The sequence below is a fragment of the Apteryx rowi genome, unplaced genomic scaffold (assembly GCF_003343035.1).
Source record: "Apteryx rowi isolate R43461 unplaced genomic scaffold, aptRow1 scaffold_78, whole genome shotgun sequence".
NCBI classification, from domain to species: Eukaryota; Metazoa; Chordata; class Aves; order Apterygiformes; family Apterygidae; genus Apteryx; species Apteryx rowi.
Window position 1 is genome coordinate 2,439,920 of NW_020451071.1, and position 22,695 is coordinate 2,462,614.

At 46.3% G+C, this 22,695-nt stretch overlaps 1 protein-coding gene across 1 annotated transcript in view; it reads right to left on the reverse strand.

Moving 5' to 3' along the window:
- Window positions 1–22,695, reverse strand: part of PRKCH (protein kinase C eta) — a 120,572-nt gene that overhangs the window by 19,700 nt on the left and 78,177 nt on the right. Inside the window, exon 11 of the mRNA XM_026088688.1 lies at window positions 775–913. Coding sequence (XP_025944473.1) covers window positions 775–913 — 139 coding nt within the window. The remainder of the gene's footprint in view (window positions 1–774; window positions 914–22,695) is intronic.

Below are 22,695 nucleotides of genomic sequence, written 5' to 3' on the forward strand. Positions count from 1 at the left end.
CAGACCTATCAAAAAAGGGCTGAACTAGCTTCACTGCTCTTTGGGTCATCTGGGAAACAACCCCTTAAAAAGGATGCCAGGGCTTCACAGGAGGAGAAGGGGGATTTCAGCTAAACTGGTTGAGTGTCAGAAGCAGCAAAGCAGCCACGTGTGCAGGCTGACACCACCTCTTCCTTGCCTCTGGGAAGGAAATGCTGACACAGCTCCAGCAGCAACACTTTCAGCTGGAGAGGGAAAGGAGCATGAAGGTGTGAGAAAGGCACAAACACCAACCACAGACAAAAATTCAATTATATTGAAGAAGGACCTAAAACCCTATCAGAACRTCTGGCAGCATCTGGAGGACAGCTGTTACTTAAAGAGGAGTTTATTAATTTTCTWATGAGATTGGTGAATGACAGAGGAAAAGGAGGAGATAAAGAAAGAAATGAAATGGGAAATGAGGGACAAGTTGATCTCTTTTCAGATCAAACTGGCCACTATCCATGTGTGCCTCTCTCTCTGTAATCAGGTTTTTAGCAGCTGCAGCCCAGCATCTCAATCTTTCAACTTGACTTCCTTTAACAGAGGCACCTGCTCAACTCRGTGCCTACAGCAGCCTGCAGATTTACTGAGGCTTTGCTTGCACAAGTGCGCATCTGGGATGAAACCCTGCACCTGGCAGTCCAATAAGATGTGGCCAAAGACACCAGAAAGCACACTTGCTGCTCTAAAGCTAACCTGTGCTGTTAAAAACGTAACTGGGTTTTTTGGCCAAAGAAAGGTCTCCTATACCTCTGGAGCGATGTAGTCTGGTGTGCCACAAAAGGTTGCTGTGGTGATGCCGTCATGAATGCCCTCTTTGCACATTCCAAAGTCTGCCAGCTTGCAGTGACCCTCGTAGTCCAGCAGCACATTATCCAGCTTCAAGTCCCTGCAAAGAAAATTATTCACAAAGTTACTACGTGCTTGGAACAGCCYAAATGCAAATGGAGGCAGAGTCTCGGGCCCCCAAATCTTAACCTGTAAACTGGATAAACCTCATCATCATAAAAAAATAAACAGAAGTCATGTAGGAGGGCTTTTCTTTTGCTTCATCTCTTAAAAAAGGGAGGGACAAACATCATTCTGCTGAACTGCATTTAATATGGGCAGGTGCTATATGAGTTCGCCCACATGGCTTTCCAAACACACCACAAGCCTGACTGACAGAGCTTCTGCTAATTTAGCTCTGGGACTCACTGGAGGAGAGGCTGCCAGAGCTGTCAAATTGCGTAACGATGTTATGATGCAGCAAAACATGCTGCACATGACGTGCTCTGATTCAGCAGAGCGCCACGCTGAGAAGACACAGGCAAAGGCGAGGAGCTGCGTGAGGCCTCTTCCGGAGGGAGAGCAGGTCCTGTCTTCAGCAGTTTGGGAGGTTAAATCCCAGACTTCCCTGTATCAGAGAAATCTGACTGACAAATCCCACCGGGAGTTTTTTCCAGTCTGAGAACAAAAGAAATTCCCTGCTGATACCACACCATAGGGGCAGGCTGAAAGTGTAGCCAGCATGTGATGCTTCTACTATATGGCAAAACCTTAAAATCTCAGTTGTATCAATTCCAGCAGGACTGCACTAATGCAAGAAGCAAATTTCCCATGTAGCACTCACTGGTGGTGGGGGCCTCCTTGTCTGATGCCCACTCTCTGTCACAAGAGACCTGCAGCCAATTACCATACTTTATGTTTTCCAACRCAACACTTATAACAGCCTGGAAACTCATAATCAGAAGTAGAGCTGCCAAAATGACAGAGTCCTAACAAAGCTTATCACCTTGCCTGACCTTGAGATGGCCTCAAGGAATAGCCCATAGTTATAAGCACTGTCAGGAACACGACCAGATAGCACAGGGTCATCTGCAGACTTCCTAAAAATACATACCAGTTCTAAGCACCTCTGCTTCTCAGCTATCAAACAAGTTCCAGGCACAGCCACATACTGAGGAAAGCGACTACGATGAGAGCTCTGTTCCATGTGAATAGGTCATTCTTTCTTTTTTTTACAGGTTTGCAGAAAAACTGCACTGCTGGAAGCCCCAAACATATCCTGGTGGAGAAACAATCTGGAATATAGGCCCGTGTTGCTTGCTGTTCAAGCTGCATTTGACACCTCAGTTTATTTTCAAGGAGCTGTGACCTGGAAATTCATTCTGTATCTATCTTAGGTATGGCTAACTCTGGTCTGGGAGTCTTACACAGTACTCCGCACAGCAGCTCCATAAGGTAGGGCAGTGCTACTATCTCCATTTTATTGACATGCAGGACAGGCTTATAGTCCGAGACAAAGCCAATTGGGGCCTTTCAAAGGCATTTGGATGCCCAGGTAGGARTCAAACAACTAAATACATCTGAGGGTTTCACGTCCCTTTACAAAATACAGGCTGGAACTCGATACCCTTTGCCCTCTGGTTGGATATCTGTTTCCCTGGGAAGGGGGAGCAGTGAGGAGGGTGGTAACAAAGGTGGCATCTCCACATTTGCATGGAAACCTGTGGGAGAGCTGAAATCTGAATTCTGCTAGATTCTTAAAGACCTGCTCATCCTCCTTCTATGATCTTGAAGTGAAAATCATGTGGCTGATTACTGTTTTGCATTAGCACTTCTACAGCCCACACCACCACAGGAAGCCTTGCTGGAGCCTCAGACAGTTCGTCCTCAACTTTGCTATTACAGTGCAAAGATCAATGACACACTGTACTAGACAATCAGAGCCACATCCTGTCCTAAAGAGATATGAAGAAAAGTATTATTAGCCTCTTTTTAATGGATGGGAAAGCAAGGGGCGAAGGTTAAGAAATTTGCCCATGTTCAACAGAACCAAGACTGAACACCAGCTTCCTGAATTCCAGTTCAGCATCTTAATCACAGGAATGAACATCCTCTTTCTCCTTCAAATTGTAACAGCACAGCAACACAACCCAGTAAAAATCCCTCTGTAAGGACGTCGCTGTTCCCAGCTGGCCCACTGGCTATCTGGCACCCAGGGGAATTTGGATGTCTAGGACAACGTCCATGCTTGTGTGACGCTGCGCTGTTTGCTCTGGGTGGGATGCTCAGCAGAAGATACTTTTTTTTTCCCCCTTCTTAAAATTAAAAATGGCCATTGCGCAGTGTGGGCAAAGGCTTGTCTTGGAAAAGGTTAGGTGAACACAGTGAGAGGTATTGTACGTGCTTGTTCATGACAGTATGCCTTCAACAACGGTTTACAGGCAAAGCTCCTGTTACTCTTCCCTGTGGTTACTGGCAGAGCAGGGAAGCCCTCCAAGCATAAAGGCAGGCCTTGTTTCCAGGAATCTGCAATGATGTGGTTGAAATGCACAGTTTATTCTTGGCTTGGATTTAAATGCAGCAAACACCTTTTCAGTCCTAGGCAGGCCTGACTTTTAGGGGTGCATCTACCCATGTAACTGGAAGGGGAATTTTGGAGAACCTGCTTGGAGATCCCCCTTCCCCACCTTCCCCCACTCTCAGAAATATTCACCATGTCCTGCCATGCTTTGGGAATACCTCAAATTACACCCTTGCTATATTCAAGCCAGCAGAAACAGTCACGTACATGGACTGAATAGGCAAGTTACAGTCCCTCACAGAGCCTGAGGAGCAGAGGCAAGACACAGCACAAGCGCYGGGCCTGCTCTGCAGACCAGCTTACCAGATATTCTACCCCTTCTCATCTTCTGCCCCCCGGACGTGCTGCAGAAAGCCCCAAATCCCTGTTAGCTGCATAACACACTATGCTCATTAGAGCATCAAGATGGCAGGCGCCTCTACAGGAGCAAGAGCACTGTGTGCATGCTGTATCCTCCCAGAGAGCCTCTCTCCACATAACTGCCATGAAATTTCAACTGTCTGCTTCCCATCTAGCAAGCACAGTTTTAACCACATGAGGCAAACTTCCAGTCCTTTGGCTTCATTGCATCACATGTTAAACCCATTAGGAATGCCCGTTGTCTCCTCCTGCAGTCAGGATATTGGCTTCTCTCGACGCCTTTCCAGCAACGTGAAATCTAAAACTTGCATTTTCTATTTTCACATAACCTGTAACATGACATTAATCTACTCTCACTAGCTCAGATGCTCTGGCTATGTGCGTATCATTTTAGAAGAGGACCTCCCACGAGCAGACAGACTCCTCAATTGTTTTTGCTTTGCAAGCAGCAAGCACCCAAAAAAAGGCCCCACATGTCCCCACTGGAGGAGACTTGTGGGTTAGTACAGCAGCAGGCTCAGCCAAACGATTCCTCTGGAGCATGCTCTCTCAGACTGCCCCAGACCTGATGATAAGATAATTCTCTGGGAAAGTTTTGCTTTGGTCTCACGTACCAGGCACAGCATTTCTCTCAAGTGATTCCAGCAGTCTCGAGCTCTGCGCTTGCTGCTTCACATTTACAGGTCTCACCATGCGAACCAGTGAAGTCACATGAAAGAAAAACACTGACAGGTTTCTAAGATTTACAAGGAGCTCTTCGTTTTAGCAGCAAGGATTCCGGGAAGCTGATGAAACTGGAAATCATCCAGCTCTCAAAGCCCAGATCTACCTCATTTCCTTAATACTTGCATTTTCCACTCAATATTTTTAGCAGTTCGATGAAGCAGTAACGGGAGAGAGGTTTTCTGAGGGCTGCATTTCTAAGGTCCTGATGAGGTTCTGCCTTAAGCCTTTCCCTGGCAAACTTCCACTGGCAAACAGACTTCATCCCAGCTCAGAAAGGCAGCCTTTGTCCGCGCACACAGTCACCGCACACCAGTTTAACGGCATCATTTTACTCTAGACCCAGAAGAAACGACAAAACGAGCTGCTTAATCCTTACTCGCTGGAAGAGGTGTTTCCTTATACATCTACCGCTTGAGTTTAATATTTGTAAAAAAAMCAAAATTAAAATTGCAGATGATCCCATCCTTTCTGAAACATCTGTCAAATATGATTTCCCTGCACCAGAGAGAGTTTTGCCAATGAATAGGTGTTATACGAGTACCTGTCACTCACTCTCGTCAGATCATGTCATTTGTGACGTGGAGACTAGGTAGGAAAGGATGAGATTTTTTTTCCCTCTTCTGCTTTCACCACCCTGTGCTTTAATCAGCAAGTCACCCCACAGGGTGTGCACACAGTAAGGACCTTCTTTGCCGCAGCGGGGGTGGCAGAAACTGGTTTTCAGTTTGAACTGCCTCAGTTTCTTCTGCTATCGGGCTTGGTAATCCCAAAGGCCCAGTTTAAAGCTTGCAAAAGCCAGCTGTTCCCAGCTTAAGGCAAATCATGTAGTCATTGGAAGTGTAGGTACAGGGCAGTGGAAGCTATTCACAAATTTAGGTGAAACTAGTGAAACATTCCAGCCAAATGTTAAAACCCGGAATTGGCCAGATGATTAATTCGGGCATTTCTGAGAGGGAACATTTTTGCTTTTTCAGTCTTCAGCATGCAAAGCCATTAGACACCATTCACAGGAGCAAATACAAGGTATTGTGCTCTCCCTTGAAATACCTGTAGCCCCTCACTCCCCTCAAGCGTGAAAATGTGCATTCAAAAGCCTTTTTCAAGCAGGGACTAGATTTTGATTTTTCTCCACCTGTTCTGCTGAAGTCATTTTGTAGAAATACCAAGATCTCCACCAAGATGGAGAAAAACATGCTTCTGCGGCCTGGTAGCCAGAGTAATACAGATTTCCAAGTCCTGCTCCACTGAAATCCTAATTATTTTTTGCAAAATGAAATAACTTAAACAGAACAGAATGAAAGTCATACAATCTGCAGGACAGCACAGTAGTAAAGATACTTATCTAAGAGGGGGAATTTGCAAATTTAGGGGCCCTGCTCTAACCAAAGCAAACAAGGGATTTAAACTGACGTTTCAGATGAATGAGGGGAGGTGAAAGAGGTCTCAGTTTTATGAAAGCCCCAAATCCTCATGTGAAGCTAATACTGTTTCCCATTTTCCTCTGCATTAATTAATAACATCCAAAACAAACTATCTCATTTTACTTGAAAACAACATTCTCTTGCGTTGCAAAAAAAATTGTTGTTTTAGAAAGAACCCTGACAATTAATTTGGGCACAAAAATTGAAACGATTTTCTATCTTTCTTTCCACATTGAATTTTGGGATCTCAGCTGCCAAACTCAACAACAACAACAAAAAATTGTTTTCACAGCTCTATTCCTGTTGGCTTTGGACTGGGGTCCATCCAAGTCGTTTGTTCCTGAGATTTTATACCAATTTTGGAATTAAAGCTATTCGCAATCCCATGCACCCAGAATTCACTGTTGCTTAAAAATTCCTTCATGGAAAACGGTTTACATCTCTCGCATTCTTCCTCATAATAACCAGACACTATTTATTTTTATGGTCAAGTAAGCTTTTGTAACCAGAAATTCCCATTCTCGCAGCATCAAGGAAGAGTTAAGCAAATTTCCCCAGCAGCAGTAAAGCTGAGTGTCAGCAGGCAGTAGTAAGTACTGTCTAAGGAAGACACCCGCAATATAGTCTATCAGAGCTAAGACAGAAAAAAATAGTCTGAGCTGCTGTTATTTGTTTAGTTGCTACCACATCTTCAGGGTAGGGAGAAATACTGAAATCACAAATGAAGAACCAGGTTACCAGCCTTTGAAAAAGGAAGCCACGAAGCAGAGATCAGAAAAAGATCAAGCTGCATTGAACTTGAGAAAAACAGCTTGAGAGCCTGAGGTYTGCTGCTGAGTAAAAGGAAGAGCTCTTGCTTCTTTTGAGCCTCCGAGGCTTGTTCTACTTCAACTGCTGTGGTACTTTAAAGAGGAAAATCACCGTAGCTAGAACAATCCCGTCATGCTTATATATAGCACTCTCTTTTGGGCACAGAACCAGGTGAAGAACTGAAGCTAACGTACAGTGCTGTTATACAACATTGAACCAGGGGAACCACTTATATACAGCAATACTTCGGGCTGACACATGCTGAGATAATAAGAGCTGCTTTATAGACCCCGGGTTTCCGAACATAACCCCTAAGCCCCTGAGGGATTTCATCCCACTCTTTCCTATCCTCTTCCTCCTCTAACCGTGAAACTGGGGCTATCCGAGCTGTCAACTCTGCACTTCCAGATGTAGCAAGAAGTAGCATCAAAATACAGCTTAGGGATTGCAAAACAAAAATTCAGCTAACTCCTAGTTTTCTTGAACAATGGTCTCTTGGGCAACGAAGGTGTTTCACCTAGTTTCCAACAAACTTCTGGGGTGCAATGGCAAACTATTTTAGCCCATCATACGCAGGCCAGGCAGCCGAACTATAGCAGGTCTCATTCTTGCTGTGCAGTACGACAGGACAGAAATGAAGGGAAAACCTCTCCAGGAGTTTATATACATAATTAAAAGAGATCAGGAACGAAACATAACAAGGTGCTGCTTTCCACTGTCTTAACAACTCAAAGTTATTTTCACAGGCTGGCCGCACTTAGGGGTAGAGGGACCACAAACATCGGCACAAAGGTTCCAAACTGAACTTCTGCGTTTCTCAAAAATAAAGCAAAACGAGAAATATGACCTAACAAATTCAGACCCGGTATAAGTGAGTGAAACGCCACTAAAGATTAACACAGGTGCAATTTCCCCTCATCTTCCACCCCACAGCAGGTCCTATCAACTCCACAGAGCACTACTGCGGAGGAGAAGGATGACAGACTGCAACGGAGCCCTATGCCTTTTCCCTGCTCCCCCTAAATCCCCCCCCAACGGCACACAGAGCAAAACCTTTTTGAAATTAAATGCTCCCATGCATTAAGATAAAAGCATGATGGACTACGGCCATCCAGCCTCCAAAGCACGCACCAGTTCTCTTGCAGACCCTGCACTGGTATACAGCGATGCAATACGCACTCCTGTCAGGGGTCAGATTTAAACTTGAAATGGCTGAAACTTTCTGAAACCTAAGCCAGGGCTCAGGGCCAAAGGACCAGTCTGGAGGGCAAGGCGTGTGCTTGAATTTGTGCAAGACCGAGGGACTTCCTCATATCCATCTGTACTTGGGCTCTGCAGTAGGTCCACCAGCTCTCCCTATCAGACTCAGGCCCTCGCCGGCTAAGGCTGATTAAGCTGTAAAATGCACTCTTGCTCTGCTGCTGGGCATCAGACTAAACCCTGGCTGGCAAGCACTCGCATCCAGAAGCGCTCTGTTATTACCTTTTAATCTTAAAGTCAGCCAGTCCTTCAAGCACAAGGGCAAGTTTCTGCAAGCTCCCTGCCCAGGTTCAGGCAGCCCCATTTGCTATTCGGCAGCCCCGACGGGCTGGAAGCTGGCACTCCTGGCTCCCTTTATGCTTGGCCCCTTTCTGCCGGCGGCCTCTCGCTGGAAGCCAGTCCCGAGACCACATCAGAGCGCCGGCCCCTTCCCGGCGCTCCCCCAGCCACCGCTCCGGAGAYGATGCAGCGCTCGAGGGGCCAATTTCTCGTTTGGCAAACGAGCTGGCACGACCTGGCACCCGAGCCCTCTCTGATCCTTAGAAACTCCAGCGCTGCCATCTCCCCTGCCTCTGGGCCCTTCAGAAAAAGCGGCTGTGGAAGGTAACACCATTAYGCACATGATTTCGTTGCTGTTGAGATGAATGGGCGCGATTCATCTCCCGGTTAATTCAGAGTGGGGAGGCTCAAGTATACAGGCACAGATTGAAAAAAAAAGACCCTTGGCACACCACAACGTACAACCACAAAGCTTCCATCGCGTTAGCGGGTCTGACCCCGAGGGGCGCAGATCCGGCGGGACTCTGCGGGCGCGCCGGGTCCCTCCAGGGTCAGGCACACCTACGAGAGCCTCCAGCTCATCAAACGCAGAGCGGTGGYAAGGGAGCTCATGACGGTTTCCAAAAGGCAGCTTTACGAGGGCTGAAACGCGCTCTTGTGAAATGGGGCAGCAGAGAGCCGGAGCCATTACTGCTGAAACACAGACGCTCCGGAGATTGCTACGTTGGAGTAATCCCAAAGATGGCGCAATCCATATATATTTATATGTCCACATGCCTGTGTATGTTATTTATATATATATATTTTAAATACTATATATATGTGCGTGTGTGTGTATATGTATGTATATATAGATATCTATCTATCTATCTATGTATCTGCCGCTTATTTGCTTCACTTTTATGTGGGACTCTAGTCGGGAAAGACAGCAGTTGCACTTGAGGTATTTCCCAGAATCCCAGAGCAAACGTCCTCCCATTTACTGAGGGAAGGAGAGTGGTGGACAGAAAAAGGCTCCGTGTCCGGCCCTTGGCATGCCCGCCRCGCACACCCTCTCCGGATGAGCTGCCAGGCTGCCAGCCTAGCCCTGTGATAGACTCCTCAGTCCCGCTGGCAGGGACACTGGAATTCGCTGGCCCAGAAAACATCATTTGCCAAGTTGCTCCCAACAGAGCTTCTATTTTATCCTTGCCAAAAAAAGAGGGAAAGAAAAAAAAAAACGCAAACACAACACTTCTTTCTGTGAGTCCCCCCGCCTGAAGTCTTCAGAGGAGGCGTACAACAGACTTCAGACCCAAAGGCACGAACAAGAATAAGATGTGGACTTAGGATGGATGGTGCCAAGAGAGATTAAAAAGCATAAGCCTGTTATGTCACCTTGACAAAAACAGACCAACGTTGATTCGAAGCCTGATACAGAAAGTAAAATGAAATCAGGCTTGTGCCAATGGTACAACATGCTCTCAATGCTTCAAGACRGAGTGAATGAGTTACCCAGCAAGATTAATGACTACCAACTGCCCACAGCCCACCTCTGAGCTGCTCAAAGGGCCTGTCCTAGTTCCCAGCTGTCTTGGCAGGATCGGAGCAGGACCAGGCTGCTGGAAAGGCTCCTCATTCCAGGGAGACAGAGTGACATGTCCCCATTTCACCACTGCATGCCACTACGCCTTCCCYAGGGGAATCAGACACCAGCTCAAACCGCTGCGACTCCTCTGCGTTCCCACCACTAATCTCATTGTCGGTGAAATCCAGCCCCGTCCCCAAGTCTTAGGAGTAATGTTTCACTCCAGGAAATATCAAAAAAAAAAAGAAAAAAAAGAAAAAAAAGTGGCAGTATTCATCAGGATCATGTGTACAGACTGTCTCTGGCAACAGCTCAGGCAGCAAACAAACCTGCACTAGTGTTTGTAATGCCAGCAGGGTTTTGTGGGGAAGACGACACTCCTGAMTTGAACCTGTACAGCTAGTCAGACAGACTTCTCCCTATTCATATAATATGGATAAAATTCGCTTTTCTCTGAGCCTGTTCCTGAATTCCCGAAAGTCAACAGAAAAAAATCCTGTCATTTTCAATCKATTTTGGATAGACAAAACCCAAAGATTCTTTGGACAAATCCCCCGGACAAAAAAAAAAAAAATTACCTAACCTTCTTAAGGCTCTGAATTACACATCCAGATTTATAAAGATAAGGCTGTAGGCTCTAATCCCCTTTCTATTATGGAAGGAGCAGTGCTGAAGGCAGAAGTACCACCCTGTATTTTTAGAGGGGATTTTCAAAAGCACTTTGCTTTRGCCTGCAATTTCCAATGACAAATTTACTATTAACTTTTGAAGCAGCAGCACGGGGCCAGCACTGATGCTTTTGAAACTCTCACCCTCTGCATAGAATTTTTACGCATGCGATGAAAGAGCAGTTGCAGCACTAGTGAGCGACACATTGTGGGCATAAAACACACAGCTGTCCCAGCACTGCTCAGGAGGGGAGCACTGTCGAGCCCCCATAGGAGCACATTTCGAATACGTTTCCTGGGCATGCTGTCTTGAGATCTATTTGTTTCAAAAACTGAGGCCATCACCGATATCATCGACTCTCTTTTTTTCTAAGACTCCAGGGAACCTGTGGGCAAACAAACTGCTTCTCTGTCTGCTCGGATCTTTCTGCTTCTCACCACAACAATCACTTAAATAGCATTTGTGAAAGCAGATGGAAGAGGTATTTGGGAGAGCCTAGCAAATGGGTCATTATCCCAAGATTTAGTTTCTTGTTTCACGTGGATTACTGTTGCCGTTCACTCATTACAAGTGATTCACTCCAGTGCTGTGTAAAGCCCAAGTATCCAAGCTCTGAATAAGCAGGGCAGAGCCGGGTGAAATTCCAGGCCTGGCGCTGAGCTCTCAAATTCCCACTCCCATTTTTGGGGACTCCTCCCAAGCTGCCTGTGCACAGGAACGAGCAGCACAGCGAATTCTGTGCCAGACCAACAGGGACAGACAACATCTCGTGTGCCACCCCAAACGCCACACTGGCAGTATGTTCCTACATTAGGTGCCTTAGCTGGTTGCCCGATTACAAGCAAAGCCCAAGTGACTTAGAGCAGGAGTCAATACTCAGTTCACCTGCTTACCAAGCAGAGAAGGCTGCCCAATGACCTGCTCCCATAATAGATTAAACAAATTAAACAGAAAATGAAAAATAAACCCTGTCTCAGTAGACCTTATTTAGGAAAAGGATAGAAATGGGAGCTGAATAGGGAAGGTCTGTCTTTACTCATGCATTGAGCTTTTAGCACACAGATCTATCAAGTCTCTGCTTAAGACTCACTGCAGCCCTGGCATCTCCCCAGTTTGCAGTTGAGCATTTTGGCCTCTGCAATGTGGGAACACGGGGAAGAAAACCCAGGATACAGCAGTTCTGTGCTATCTCTGGGAATATACCTCCTGGCATGGAAAGATGACTTCCCAGACCAAATATTACAGTCCTTCCCCATTAAACAACCCAACCCTATATGGGCATCTACAGTCACATCCTTGAAACATGTCATTTCAAGAATCAGGAGCCCTTTCCATCACCCAGTACAGGCGGCATCAGCTAAAAGGAGAAAACTGGGAAGTTTGCGCAGGAAATGCGCAAGGGGCATTTTCAAGGCAGGAATGGGAATAATGACTTACAGCAAGCAGCAGGCTCTAGTTAAAATGGGAATTATGAGGATGTTGCCTATGAGTAATGTGCCTTTCAGTCGGCTGATTCTGAGTCAGTTCATGCTCTTACTCTACCAGTTCACTCTTCTTTCTAGGACCAGAACTCCTGGCTAACTGGAAGGTACCTGCAACAACTGTTCTCAGCTCGCTGCTTTTTCAGGTCAACACCAGAGGCTTTAGGACGCTCAGATCTGACTGTTTTAACTGGGGAAGACCTGAAGTTGTGTCAGGTCCCTCTCTCTTACACAGGCCTTGATTGTATATGTTTCACCTGACTTTTTTCATTATAAATTTCTTTCTGCAGGCAGAAGACACCACAAATCATCATTGAAACTTGTTTCTAATCTAGGGAGACAAGAAACAACAGGCAAAACAAACAGAAATCTTTGCTGAGTGATGTGACCACACCACACCAGAACAAAACTTAGAATTAAAAATTCTGTATCTAAATATCCTATTGTTTGCACAGGACAAAATTGCACAACAATATACATTTTCTATTACAATACAGAAGTTAGCCCAGCCTAAAGGCAAGACATATTTCAAAGAACTCCTTGTCTGTGCTTGTTAGAAGTACAAATGCCCAGGTGACATCTAAAGTGCAATGGTTTTTAGGCCCTATTTTTGTTTTATGGCAGGAAAGCAATTCTTAATGTTATTGACAATTCCAGTGGGTTCAATCAAATACTCCAAATTCATCTGCACAGTCAAGTACTGCTGCTCTCAGGCTGGACTGCTATTTTCAGATACTTTCCCCATCAATAAATAATTGAATGAGGACTAATGGAAGACCATAGAAGCTCGGGGGAAGCAGAAGGACTCTTTACTGCCCTGAAATAGGAAAAAAAAAGTGAATTATCTTAATTTTTACATGCTAAAAAGCATCACCTGCAAAATGCATATTAAAGCTAATGAATTCCTGGAACTGTTCTAGACAAGCTATGCAGACAAAGAGCAACAGGTGACCTCTCTGCACTTTGGGGACACCATGTAAGTGTGGTTTATTTGTCCCCCACTTCTGTTCTCAAGCAGGCTTCACAGTACTTTACTTCACAAACGGTTTGCAAACCCCTTCATGATTTTGCACCAGAAATGATTTCGCTGCAGTGCTTGGGGAGTAGAGAACATGGTAGTAGAGGACAATACGCTACAGCACCAGCACCACTTTGTGCTGCACTGTAACAGGAAAGCAATCACACCATGCAAGAGCCATTTTCACATTAAGATTACATCCACATGTATTTGGAATCAACTTTTAAACACAGGGCTACTTTCACTTCCCACTCCACATCTTCCCTGCAGTGACTGTTTACTTGGGAAGCATCACAGTGATCTGAACGCAAACAAAGCATACTTCTTCTTCAGCTAATTCCTTACTTATGTACTACCTGTTTTGAATCTGTGCATTTCCATTGCATACACCTGTGTCTTCACAGCCACCTCTGCTACCTAAAATTCAACCGAAGCCCTTGGGGATTTGGTTTTCTGTCCCCACACCTGGTGCTTGCTCTCATTCCTGGCACCACAGGCTTCATCATGCTTGGAATGACTCAAAACAGAAAACACCCAACAACAAGAAAACCCTTATCAACGGCCTTTCATTTCCCCACAATAACCAAAGCATGCTCCAAAAGCGGCTCTGCCCAGACACAGAGTGGGTGCAGCTGACGCTCGATGTGATGTCTGGATGGGGCAGGCTCTGCCCCAGAACTAGCACAAGCTTTACCGAGCAGGCAGGAACTCTGCTGCCCACCCATCTGCACACCAGCCAGAAGCGAGGCGATATGACTGGTTTCTTTGCCAACCACTTTTCCAWCTCAGCTTTCTATCTCAAGGCCAGGGTGCTCCTGAGCCCAAGCGACCTGGTGCCCACGCTGCACCCTCATAAAACAGACATCGGCACTCTGACACTGATGACACATCATTCAAACATGCAGTGACTTGCTATTAAAACCAACAGCCAACCAAGGAGAGCTGCTCTTTGTCCTCAATTGCCCTGGGTAGCTGGAGTTTTTTCTGGCACCCGACTAGCAACCCTGTGGTTTTTGCCTCATGTGCAGAAACAAAACGGAACATGGATTCTGAAAATGTTCAGATTTAGCGCGGGCCAGCTGCTAAGATACTAGTAGCACTGTTCTTTATAAGGTCAGCCARGTCCCTCTTTCTGGTGATTTGAGCCTCCTTGCGCTGGCCTCTCCTCCAGCAGGCGTTGCCACGTGGCTTCCTACCTGAACCTGCCCTTCCAAGTTGTGATCCACCTGCATTTCTTGGGGCAGTGAGGAGGCAATGTGCCTGCGTGGAGGTGCTGTGATGGAGGGGAAACCCAGCACTGCTGCTCTCAGGCTCTTCCCCACCTACTACAGCCAACCTCAATGATGTGCATCACCTAGCTGGGGCCTTCACCCTTGGGAGAGGGTTCAGCATTTCATATCACCCACGTAGCAAGCAGCTAGAGGTACTATGAGTCTTCCCAGGTCACTCTGGGCCAAGCTGCGCAGTGGCTGTCTATGGCGCTGCCACAGGATTTTGGCCAGCCCCTTTCCTCCCTATCGCATGCCCTGCTTTTTGCCAAACTCCATGCACTTCTGCACCCCGAGGAGGGCCCCACACTGTCGCACTGCCCCATTACACAGGGCGAGCTCTTCCTAGGATCAAGCACCACACGGATGAGCAAGGCTGGAAAAATCTAACGCTACGCGAGTCCTATATTGACCTGTTGTTGGTATAAACCACAGATGACTTCATGATTTTCTGGCACCCGCAATCCGCATCATCAGCCAGTGAGTGGGGTGGGTTATACGCGCATGCGAGAGCYGCAGCTAACCGCAGAAGGGTTAACCCTGCAGTGGGCTGAGGGGGGAAAACTCGATGCACGTAGAGGGCTTCCAGAGGAAGGGGGCGGGGGGCCGAGATACCTCCTGGGCCCAGCCAAAGGCTGACTCACGAGGAGGGAGCACAGCAACCCAGGGCTCTGCTGAGGCGCACGGAGAGGTGAGGAATTTCTTTAGAGAGATTCTTCCCAGACAGGAAAGGAAAAATGTCTCACCTTTCCCAAAACCGAAGCGGATCGTGTGACTGCCCTGCCAGGAGAGGAACTGCTATTGTTTTCGGTCTGGCTAAAACGGAGACTAAAGGAGACCAATTGCTTTACAGGAGGGGGGAAAAAAAAAGAAAACAAAAAAACACAACCCCGTCTGGAGTGGCAGAATGATTTGTAGACTGTTGTTGTTTGGGTTTGTTTCCATCCTGGCTTAACGAGCATTAATGACTTCAGTGGCAGGAGGCTGGCGGGGGGGAGGGCAAAGCTATTAGGGCGAGAACGCCATCTGCGCAGACACCTCGTGCTCAGCGCCCTTCCGCCCCAAGCCACCTCTACGGCCACGCGGGCAACAGCGCGTCCCCTCTGCCCCTCCTCCGGACCACCAGAAGGAGGAAGGTGGCTGAGAGCAAACTGAAATGTTAAGGGGTTTTTTGTTTTTTTTTTTTTTTTTCTCCAATCTGTCTGACTAGAACTGCCAAACCTCAGCAGCTCAAACAGTTTTGCATGTTGGCTGCGCTCAGGAAGTTCTCCAGAAAACCTGCTATCACTTCTCAGTGGCAGAGAAAAAGTACAAATGTCCCTAAAGGGTGGACGTCCTAGGAGAAAGAACAAGAACCCAAAGCCTACAAAATAAAGTTTAATTTGTTTTTTGGCTTCCAGAAGCCACACTGAAACTTCTGAGACTACTATCGGTGTCTAGAGTGACAGACTTAATGCTGAAGCCAAGACACGTAATTAATCCTGAAATTCTTCCTTACATAACAGTGCCTGGGACACAGTCACTCACTAGGGCCAATACTGTAAAAGGCCCTATCAGTACAGACCTAAAAAAGCCTAGAAGAGAGCTATGACTTTATAACCCGTACGTTATACTAGTGGCTACATAAATCCTCATGTATTCGATGTGGGCTCTAAGTAATTAGGGACCAGGAGCTTAAGGAAGTTAGGTGCACACATCCATAAACCAACCCCACTGAGGGACAGCCATCTTCAAACCAGATGCATCCCACAAGGAACAGGGAGAACACAGACCTGCTCCAGACCACAGCAAGGTCTTCTTGCAGAAGACCAAGCAGAGCCAAAACTTGGGAACCTTCGGAGCAGTAATTCACAGTAGAGATTTCAGCATGAGCCTGGTTATAAGAAGGGTGAAGAAAAAGCAGTGAAACCTCTCAGTCAAGCAGACAGTGATTTCAATTAGCCCATCCTAGACATGATATAATATGGAGATATCCAACTAATCCATGCCATGTTTTCCTCAAATGAAGAGGCAATAGCTACGCCTCCAAAAACTGACATGCCCTSCCTTCCACGCATCCTCAGTCCAGTGCTGGCTTACTGCTTCACRGCAGTAACTGGAATTTGCTTTCTTGCTTCCTGGCCAGCAGGGATCAGATGGTCACTCAAGAGATGCCCCTGGCTGATGCTGGGAAGCAGCACTGAAAACCTCTGGCAGGAGCCTTCATCTGACCGCCATTTGGCTTGGGGAATGCTGTCAGTCCTGAAGGACTTTGAAGGTAGCTGCGAAGAGAGATGCTGAGGTGGATAAATAGGGGAGGCTCCAAAACAATTTTCCATTAATTTTATCACACAAAATACCTCTTTTCTCCCTGGGGCTAATCACTGTCAGGTTAGTCACCAGGCTGAATGATCAGCAAGCTGAGCAATTTCTCTAGATCAAAAGGGTGTAGGGGGACACACCACACAGAGACTTTCCACTCATGAATCACACTCGGGCCCAAGTGAACTGCAGACGTTTTGTGGTTTTAGAGGTTCAAGAGCCAATTTCACTTTGCTCTGACTCCTTCCCAAAATGTCACGGCTTCTATCAAGAAGCACAGGTTAGTGTGGCCTTTCCAAAAGCAGAGAGGAAAATATGCTCCAAGTGGTTGATTCATAGATAAAACTATCTATTTAACAGACACGGTGCAATAAAGGTTTATTTGGTTGCTTTCTCTTTGTGTAGGGGATAACTTACGATTTTTTCAGTAAGGTATGAATTGCACTCATCGCGTCTCAAGCTTACYGCTCGCAGATTGGCTGCAATCAATCAGTCACTGAAACTCTGAAACCATCTCTGCAGCTCGAGGTGCAAGGCAGGCTGTCTGGGGCTGGCTGATGCACGAGCCACCTGCCGGCTGCGGGCATTTCACGGACCGCAGAGCGCCTCATCCAAAGAACGAATGAGAGAGGATGGAGAGCTATGGCACGCTGCAAAGTCATCCACTGCTGGCTCCGTCTATATGATCAGTTAGTCCCTCAAACAACTAATGGCTTTCAGCCCCTGTCCCACTTAATGCACAATGAATATGGACACACAGGCTGTTTCCTCTTCCCCAGTGTTTGTGGACAAACTGTGTCCCTTCAAGAGGGAACAGCCAGAGCCGGATTCGCTGGCTTGCTGTGTCCTGAGCAGCACAAAGGAGACGGAGAGCTTAAACCCTCCCGTGGGGAACAGTCCTGGCCCCAGAGAGTGCCCAGCARGAGCAGAACTGGCAGGACTGGCTCTTGCTCCGCGCCGCGGGGCTGGTGCAAGGGCACAGCCGCGGAGTGGAGGCAGCGCGGCCAGGCAGTGCTGTGCTCTGACCTTCGCGGTGGGTGGGCTGTCTCTTTGGGTGCGCGGCCAGCTGGCAACAGGCAGAACAACTCCTTGCCTTCCTCATTTGTATTAAGGCCAGGCAGGGAAGCAGGAAGCCGTAGCCAACTGCCAGGCTCTTTGCTCCTTGCCATGCACAGGAGAGGCTGAATATAGAAACTGTGACTCTAATACGGCTCCTTGGGCACCAGGTTTCGAACCCGTGACATGAGCAACACTGAACTGGGGAGCTCCAGCTAGAAAGAGTGGAYATAAAACAAGAGAAACATTTAAGAGAAAGTGCAGGCAATGCCAAGGGCTAAATTAAATCATTAAAATTGTGTCAAAGTCCCCAAGACACAGATAAACATATAAGCATTCCTTAAGTTACAGTCAAGAGATACTGAAATACCGAGATACTGAAATACAAAGCACACTGTTGCAGCCCTTAGGCACAAGTCAACAAGGATACAGGACCCTTGTTGCATTTTCATAGCCGGGTAGATGTCAAAAGGAACGTAACCAGATTCAGAGAGGGCAGACGACAACCCAAAGCCTGCACACTAAATGCCACATACCCCTTCAGCTTCTAACATGTGCACCACAGGGCCTGCGTGCTGAGATGCACTTCAGCCTCACTACAGCAGCGCACGCAGGTTTATTTGAAAAAACAAAGAGAGTTTGGAGGAGTCACTTCCTACCGCCCCTGCTACCACATGAACTTGCACATAATTCCCAGTGCTACGCTGCACAGCCCATGCGGCTTTTCCCAATTTCCCAGCCATGCCCTTTCCAGCCCCCTTCCTTTTCCTCCACAATAAACAAAGAAGCCATGACCCGCTTTGGCACGGCTTTGCGACTCTGCTGCCTACCCCGAAATGGCCCAGGTCCAGGAGCCTGGCTACCTCGCAATGCCACATGTTCCCTCGCCGCTTTAGCAGTTCAGATGCAAATATTCACATTCTTATTGGACGAACTTTGCCATGGCAGCGTGCCTGGATCTGAGATTTAGCTAGAAAATAACCTCTCCTRGCTGGAAGGAGTTTTTCTCATTCAGGAGCACTTCTCTACTATTCCTAAGCTGCTGAGAGATTTGTGAAAGCTGCTGTAGACCTTAATAATAAATCGTGCTTCTGAATCTTTAATTGATTCAGACAAAATCAGTTCAGAACTTGGAGCATCTCTGCGGTTTTGAATATATCACGCCCTGTAAGTCGTTCAGTCTCCAAGGTTTGCTCCCGTTTCCATTGTTGGCAACTGGAATTTTGCCACTAGCTTTAGTGGAATAATAATCAGGTAATACAATTTCGAGACTAAATTGTGCCTTTAGGCACGGCCTCATAAAAGGGGAGGAGCTCGATCCCATTAACAGCAAAGGTGCTGTGACTCAGAGGCCAGATGATGACTAACGCTTTCCCCTTGCTCCATRGGGATGGGAAAAGGCTTCGCGAATGCCACTCTAGCCGGCACCAGCAGCTAACTGCAACCCTGCCAGCGCCAGCTCGTGGCTACAGCCGCGCCTGCCACCCTGCCCGAGGACAGGTCCTCGCCCCACGGCCCGGCCACCAGCTCCGTCCCGCATTACAGCACGATGACTGCTAGAGATGCTAATGTTACCTGCCAYGGCTTTACAAGGCGTGAGCACAGTTTGAGCTATGACCCCTGATTGCAAGGTGCTGGGTGAACACGCAAAGGAATCGGAGCTGCTCGACACCTGGAGTTTCTAGCTTGTAGGATTATTTTACCTTTGGAAATTGGTTTTTGGGTTTTTTTTTTGCTGTGACAAAGCTAAAAGTTTTCAAATTTTCTTCCACAGAAATTTTGAGTGTAAAGCATACAACTACTGCTGCAATGTTACAACATAAAAGTTGAAATATTCTACCGTGTCATTACTTTTAGTTCTTTTTATGCAATCGTTACAGGCAGCTGATGACTTTGAACTAGGGAAGACATTTCAATCATATCACTGATATATTAAAAGCTGTTGAGAGACTTCACAAAATCTCTTCCTTTGTATAGAAACAGAATATCTAAAGCTCACTGGCATAAACAACAAAAATTGGAAACTGGGATTATTGACCAAAGAAACATCAGTAGCTGTATCTTGCTACTGCTAAAAGACTATGTCAAATCCTCCCTGTATAGCTATGCCGGTTGCTGCAGGCTAACTATGTCAACAATTCCCATTTTCTCATTGTCACTCTTACATATATAGTAGCTTCACCCGCTGCAACATGTCATGTTGCAAGAAATCTTCCATTTTAGCAAGTCAGAGAGAGCAGATGCAATAGCATTTTGCTGGCATAATCTTTGTTCTAAAAAAAAAAAAACCTGTATAAAAAATTTATTATAATTAAGGTTGCCGGGGCCCTTTCCTCAGCTATAAACATCAGTCTTCCTAATGCTAACTCACGGGTCATATTCACTGATATTAATATTGAAAGCTTTCTTGCTTCAAATTTTACTTCTAGGAGGCAGGTGGGTACAAAAAAAAAGTCAACAAAATGATGGGATGAACACTGGGCAATTCTGGACATCTGAGAGCAAATGTTTTCAAAATTGGGTGCTTAAAATCATATGCCTGCGTGCCCTTGATGATCAGGGAACACATTAAGAGCCAGACTAGCAGATTTGGATAAAGTAGTGCAATGATATTTATGGGCAGTTTTTAAAAATAAATTTTACATGACTCCTTAAAATTAAAATATTTCCATTTTCATTTTTCTCCTCCTGTCCTTTACTGCTTTCCCACTGAGAAAAAAAGGGAGAGGGGACAAAAGATGGCATTTGCAAAAAAAGGCCATTTATTATTTTAGAAAGTTCTAACCTAAGCATTTTGAAGTAATCTGAGGTTTAAAGGACTCCACCTAATTCTGGGCTCCTTTCTTTAAGCATCTGGCTGCAATCCTTACATGCAGCTATTTCTCAATTTGCATCTGTGTACTTGTTAATTGTGAAACACCTCCATAAGGATGTAGTGTTTGCAGGAAGAASGACAGGACACAATACCAAAGGTAAGCCTAATCGCTTGTCCCCTCCATGTATGAGCGATATTGCTTATTTTTAGTGCACTGGTACGTGAATTCCCAACTAACACTGAGCTCTCACCTCAAGCACTCACTAAATGAGCGTCTGCAAGAGTGCGAGTTACTACACGCAAGCGTAACAACTATACAAAAGGAGAACAAGAGTGAAAACACCAGGGATGTGCACTTCGGTAAAGGTTACCTGGCCCTGCGGCAGACGGATGACTAGACAAGCTCTCGAGGCCCCTTCGAGCTCTGCGTTTTATGATTTATACAAGCGCATTAAGTGCAAGGCTTGCAGGTTTCAAACCAATCCCTTTAAATAACAATACGGGAGGAATAGACACTAGCAGAGCCAATAACTTCTGTAGGCTATTCAGTAGTCCTTAGTCATGTGGAAAGTTTTATTAAAGTTCACAGACTATATACAGTGGAGTCAATGGGGCACGGAGATCCGAAACGCGGATCTCAAAACAGGACTGTTCTTTGTAAGCATAAATGTAAATCAGGACTAAACTGTCCCACAGAGTGACTGATTAAACATGACATGGAAATGTGAGAGGCTGTTTTCTCTGCATTTTCCATTTTGATCAAGTTCAGGGAACCAACACTTTAAACCGTATATGCCAGAGGCTGTAAAAGAGCCCAGCTCACAACCATGCAACAAGTGCATTTTAGGGAAAAACTCTGTAGAAGACATACCACCTATAAGCACAAATCAAACTACGCGAGCTGTTGACTGTCACATAAGATAACCACTGACATTGTTTATCACTGACACTGACTCTCCTCACCCTGAGAGATATTCCTGTATATTTTCTAAAGCTGAATGAAGGACTTCCAGAGACTCCAGCAGGAAAATTTCTCTCCTGCACTAAGCAGTTTCCTCTAGGACTGGGCTTTTGGCATGCTGTTGTGTGCCAGTTCACTGCTTTTAGCTGGTCTGCTTCACTCGTTCACCATAAAATCAGCTTATATTTCATTCTTTCTGCTGTTCTCAGTGTAGCCCACCCTTAATTTTGCCCTGCTCTCAGACGTCTGCTCTAGTCTCCCTGGCCCCAATTCAGGAAAGCACAAAGTCTAGGAGCTCTCCTGAATCAAGGCCTCGAAGCAATATGGACCAGCTCCTGCAGTTGGGGTTATGGTGCTCCACAGAGCGGACACTTGAACCCATTTTGGCGCTAGCTGAGCTGCTTCCCACCCCTTCCCCTCGGATGCGGACAACATGCCTCTGCCCATGGGTAGCCAAACCAGGGTGGGGAACAGGGAGGGATCAAACCTACACTGTCATCTATTGGCGCATATTCAAAGGAAGGTTTTCAGGAAAGTTATTCCGCTTAAAAACACCTAATTAAACAAAAGCTTTATCTTTATTTGCTAAGAAAAACAAAGCTATGGGCAGCACCTAAGCAAAGCAAGAGTGATCCCTGCATAGCCCCCAGTCAGCCAAACAGTCTGCCTTGCCCGGCACCGCTGGTATCAGCGGCAGACCCAGCCGACTGCCAGCTTACATCCCTGGGGAAAGTCCACTTGGCTTAAGGGAAAACAAGAGCTGACTCCAGATGTGAAAAAGGGCAACATGAGATGAGAACTAAAAGAAGTCACGATTTGCAAAAAGAACAGAAAGAGAGCATGGGAGAACCCATGTCTATGATGTCTTGACCTTTGGAAAAAGCAAACACCACACTAATAAGACTTGCTCTGTTAACAGTGACTCTACGTAATTAGGAAAGGAATTCAGCTTCTGTTTTCAGCACGTAATTTTTAATTGATTTTGCTGAAAGAAACTTTACTGTTGTTTCTGTTAACACGAATCTCACTGGCAAAACTGGTCTCCTTAAAAGGCTTATGTAAACCTTCCTCCAAATATCACAGGCTTGTTGTTTGAACTGGCAGGGAATTAACCTGTTGCAAAAAATTCATTCTCTATAAGAGCCAACAGTCATGAGACATACAGCTGCAGTCCTGATGGGTCTCCTAAACTAAGAAAGGCAATGATTTCAGAGACCTGGCCAGTACCCAGCAATCTCTCCAGAAGCCACAGGAGAAGGTGCTTTTCCCCATCATAAGGAGCCTCACACACATGAAGGCGAAGCTTTCAGATAACACATAGAAATGAGGC